This window comes from Triticum urartu, chromosome 4, assembly GCF_003073215.2.
Source record: "Triticum urartu cultivar G1812 chromosome 4, Tu2.1, whole genome shotgun sequence".
Lineage (NCBI taxonomy): Eukaryota > Viridiplantae > Streptophyta > Magnoliopsida > Poales > Poaceae > Triticum > Triticum urartu.
The window spans coordinates 34,691,453-34,694,677 of NC_053025.1; the positions used below are offsets into that span (position 1 = coordinate 34,691,453).

Sequence of the window (3,225 nt, forward strand, 5' to 3'; positions counted from 1 at the left end):
GGTGTGAATAGATGAGTTCCACCCTTATAACTTGCATAGATACCCACGTTCCCTATATCCATGGTGTGAAACAGCATCATACTACTGATTTTAGAGTAAAGGCCTCGATATCATTTAACGATCCTTTTTCATGAACAAACAAGTGCCGCCCTTATAATCTTGTAGTATTGATTTGTGGACAGGTAATACATAGTATGATACTTCTATATATACAGGACAACATACAAGATCGTTTAGCGATTCTGTATCCATAAACAAATTAGAAAGATATGTTTCAATACTACTAAGAAAAGACAGATCTTAGCTGAAAAGACATGTAACCAAAAGAGAGATCCATCAAGTTAACAACCGAGCATATTTATTTATTCTTTATACTTGTATGCAAGCAAACAAGAGCTTACAGATCGAGCTACAACCCTGATCCTGTTACAACAAAAGCCATAAGGAAACTACAAGCAAAGGGGTTCATCCAAGCTGCTGGGTCCAACCAACCAGCTTGCACTACCCCTGAAAAACAGGCACACCCTACTGAACTTCTGAATTCAAAGGCTTGCAAAAGTACCCCCACGGTGCTGAAAAAAAAGAAGACGCCATTTTTGTCCACAGATATTTGAAGCCTTCTGGGAACAGCAGTGTGGTGGAATTTGAGAGGCCGGCAAAGGTAGGTGTTTGGGTTTGAAAAAAATAACTCGGTCCGGCCTCTCGTCGAAAAAACAGGGTGAAAAGGGCTGTATTGGTGTAGGGGAGAAATGAAAAATGGGTTTTTGTAAAATTCAAACTCCCCTTGGTAACTAGCCCTAGAAAAAGACATGTCTCATTTTTCTCACTCTACCCTCTCCCGGGAACATGGAGTGATTTTGATCAATCCATGCAAAAAAAGGGAGAGGAAGTAGAAGTAATTAACTAGTGTTTTTTGCTGCACCCATGGGGCAAAAAAGGTGGAAAATGGCTATCTTTGAGGGGCACCGTGTGGGGGACTGCAAGCGAGCTATCATCAGAAGCACCAGCGGGACGAACCTAAAACTCATTAGCCCCAAATCGTCGAGGCTAATGATGAAAAAAGAAGAGGGAAACCGAAGACAAAGTTCTAAATTAGACTTGATGTTCAGGAGCAAGTCCTTCATGGCGACGACTTGAACGCTTGATGTAGCTTCCTCACGATGTCCTTGACAGACAACGAGAAGTCCTCGCCGGCCTGCATCAGATTAATACATGATTGAGTGAGTGAGACCATGTAATTAATTAAGTAGTAAATTATGGAGGAATTAAGAAGAGGAGATGATTGGGGGCTGACCGTGGCCATGATGGTGATGTCGATGGAGGAGGCGGTGAAGGGGAGCACATTGGTGTTCATGATGGCGAGGTCGATGCTCTCGAGCTCGGAGAGCGCGGCGACGAGCACGCCCCTGCGGTTCTCGCAGTGAATCTTGACGAGCACGGTGCGGTCCGACATCCGGGCCTCGATCTCCGGCAGCCCGGCGTCGGCGCCCTCGAAGTTCTCGTCGCAGGACGACCCGTCGTCCTCGTCGGCGGCGAGCTGCGACTTCTTGACCAGCACCGCCGACTCCACCGGCCGCCGCCGGGCCACCTCCTCCATGCCCTTCACCTGCTCCTGCAGCGTCTTGACGTACTTGATCGCGTCGCCCAGCACCGACGCCTTGTCCATCTTCTTGAGCCCCGGCACGATCTTGGAGAGCGCGATGAAGCGCTCGCTGAGCTTCTCGCGGCGCCTCCGCTCCGCCAGGATGTGGTCCTGGTTCTGGGCGGCCGGCCGGGAGGGCGCCCTGGCGGGCTCGGCGGCCATGGCGTCGTAGCTCCGCTTGACCTGCTGGAACGGCGCCACGCCCCCCGCGTCGACCTCCTGCTTGGGCTTCACGGGCGCCGCCGCGCCGTAGTAGGCGGTGGCGGCGCTGGGGGCCTGCGGCGCCTTGGCGAACGCGTCGGCGTGGGCGTGGCCGCCGAAGGAGAGGATGGTCGGGGAGGAGGAGTCGGCGGGGGAGCCCTGCTCCGTGACGCACGAGTCCCAGCTGGTGTTGACCTTGGCCGCCTTGCGCGGCCGGTGCTCGCCCGCCGCCGCCGCCGCGTACTGCTGCTGCTGCTGCTGCATCAGCGCCGCCGCCTCCATCTCCCCCTGCCCGAAGGCCACGGCGATCTGCTGCTCCGTGTACTGCTCCAGCGTCGCGTCCGACTGCCACTGGTGGAAGAAGCTCGGCTCGTCCATCACCTGCACGCCACCATCATCAACCAGTCAGCCACCACCCACCTCTTCCCACACCATTACACCCGACGCTATCAGAAGACGAGCAGCAAATTACCATATTGGAGAACCACTGAGTCGCCATTCGCCGATACTAAAAATCGCTCGCTCGCCGCTCACCCCAAAGCCAAAGATTGCAGCAAACTGCTTCTTCCACAAGCCCGATCGACCAGCCGGAACCCTGATCAGGAAAACGCGCACGAAAACAGAGCAGTTAGCATTGCGCAAAGCAAGCACACAGCAATGCAGCCCGTGGGTAGAAATTCTCAGGGAGAGAGACCAACCTCGGGAGAGAGAGAGACAGAGAGAGAGATGGGTCAGCCGGCGATGTGGTATTGGTCCCTTTCCTTTGCACCAATGTCCAACGGAGGCGACCTTATATAACCGCTGGGATCAAGGACGGGAGACTATTTTAAGGCCTCTTGTTCTAGGTCGGGTGTGAACTACTCGGCCACCCATCCCCTTCCTTTCATCCGCAGACTGTGCCAATGGTGGCTGCCTCGCTCGCTCGCCCAAGTCACCTGTCCACCCCCCTGCACTGTAGCCCCCTTTTAAAAACGGGTTTGGAGTAGCATTATGTCAAGCGAGCTTACATTATTGCTCTCTCAAGCCTTGCGGCATTGGCTGACAGGGAGATATTTTAATTCGCTGGAATGGATTACTTCATGGTGATGTCAATGGAGGTTGTGTGAAATGCTGGGGGATCCCAAATATTGGGAGTGACAGGTTTTTGTCGCTTGTACTGGTGTTTGGTTGGGCGTTTCGTCGTCGCAGGGGCGTTCGGGTTGTTCGGGAATGGTGTGTGGCCACTTGGATTTAATTTTGAGACTGTGCATATCAGAAGCAGATATAGATGTACCAATCCTTTATGTATGTGATGTGAGATGGTGTGTATCTGTATATCTAAAGAATGGGACCCATTTAAAGAATGTAAGGTTTCCAATATCCACTTGCGAACCCGAGCTCGT

At 52.7% G+C, this 3,225-nt stretch overlaps 1 protein-coding gene across 1 annotated transcript; it reads right to left on the bottom strand.

Annotated features, from left to right (window-relative positions):
- Positions 1-341: 341 nt before the first annotated feature.
- Positions 342-2,826, bottom strand: LOC125550480 (transcription factor bHLH18-like). Its single transcript, XM_048713486.1, has 4 exons — positions 2,542-2,826; positions 2,316-2,438; positions 1,295-2,224; positions 342-1,195 (listed from the first exon to the last, which is right to left on the bottom strand). The coding sequence occupies exons 2-4, from the start codon at positions 2,340-2,342 to the stop codon at positions 1,121-1,123; spliced, it is 1,032 nt and encodes a 343-aa protein (XP_048569443.1). The 5' UTR covers positions 2,343-2,438; positions 2,542-2,826; the 3' UTR covers positions 342-1,120.
- Positions 2,827-3,225: the final 399 nt, after the last annotated feature.

What these genes read in the sequence shown, in the direction of transcription:
- LOC125550480 (XM_048713486.1), bottom strand. Translation starts at nt 2,342, where the DNA reads ATGGCGACTCAGTGGTTCTCCAATATG. An exon ending in CTCAGTGGTTCTCCAATATG is followed by an intron (nt 2,225 to 2,315) that starts GTAATTTGCTGC and finishes GGTGGCGTGCAG; the next exon opens with GTGATGGACGAGCCGAGCTT. An exon ending in ACATCACCATCATGGCCACG is followed by an intron (nt 1,196 to 1,294) that starts GTCAGCCCCCAA and finishes AATCTGATGCAG; the next exon opens with GCCGGCGAGGACTTCTCGTT.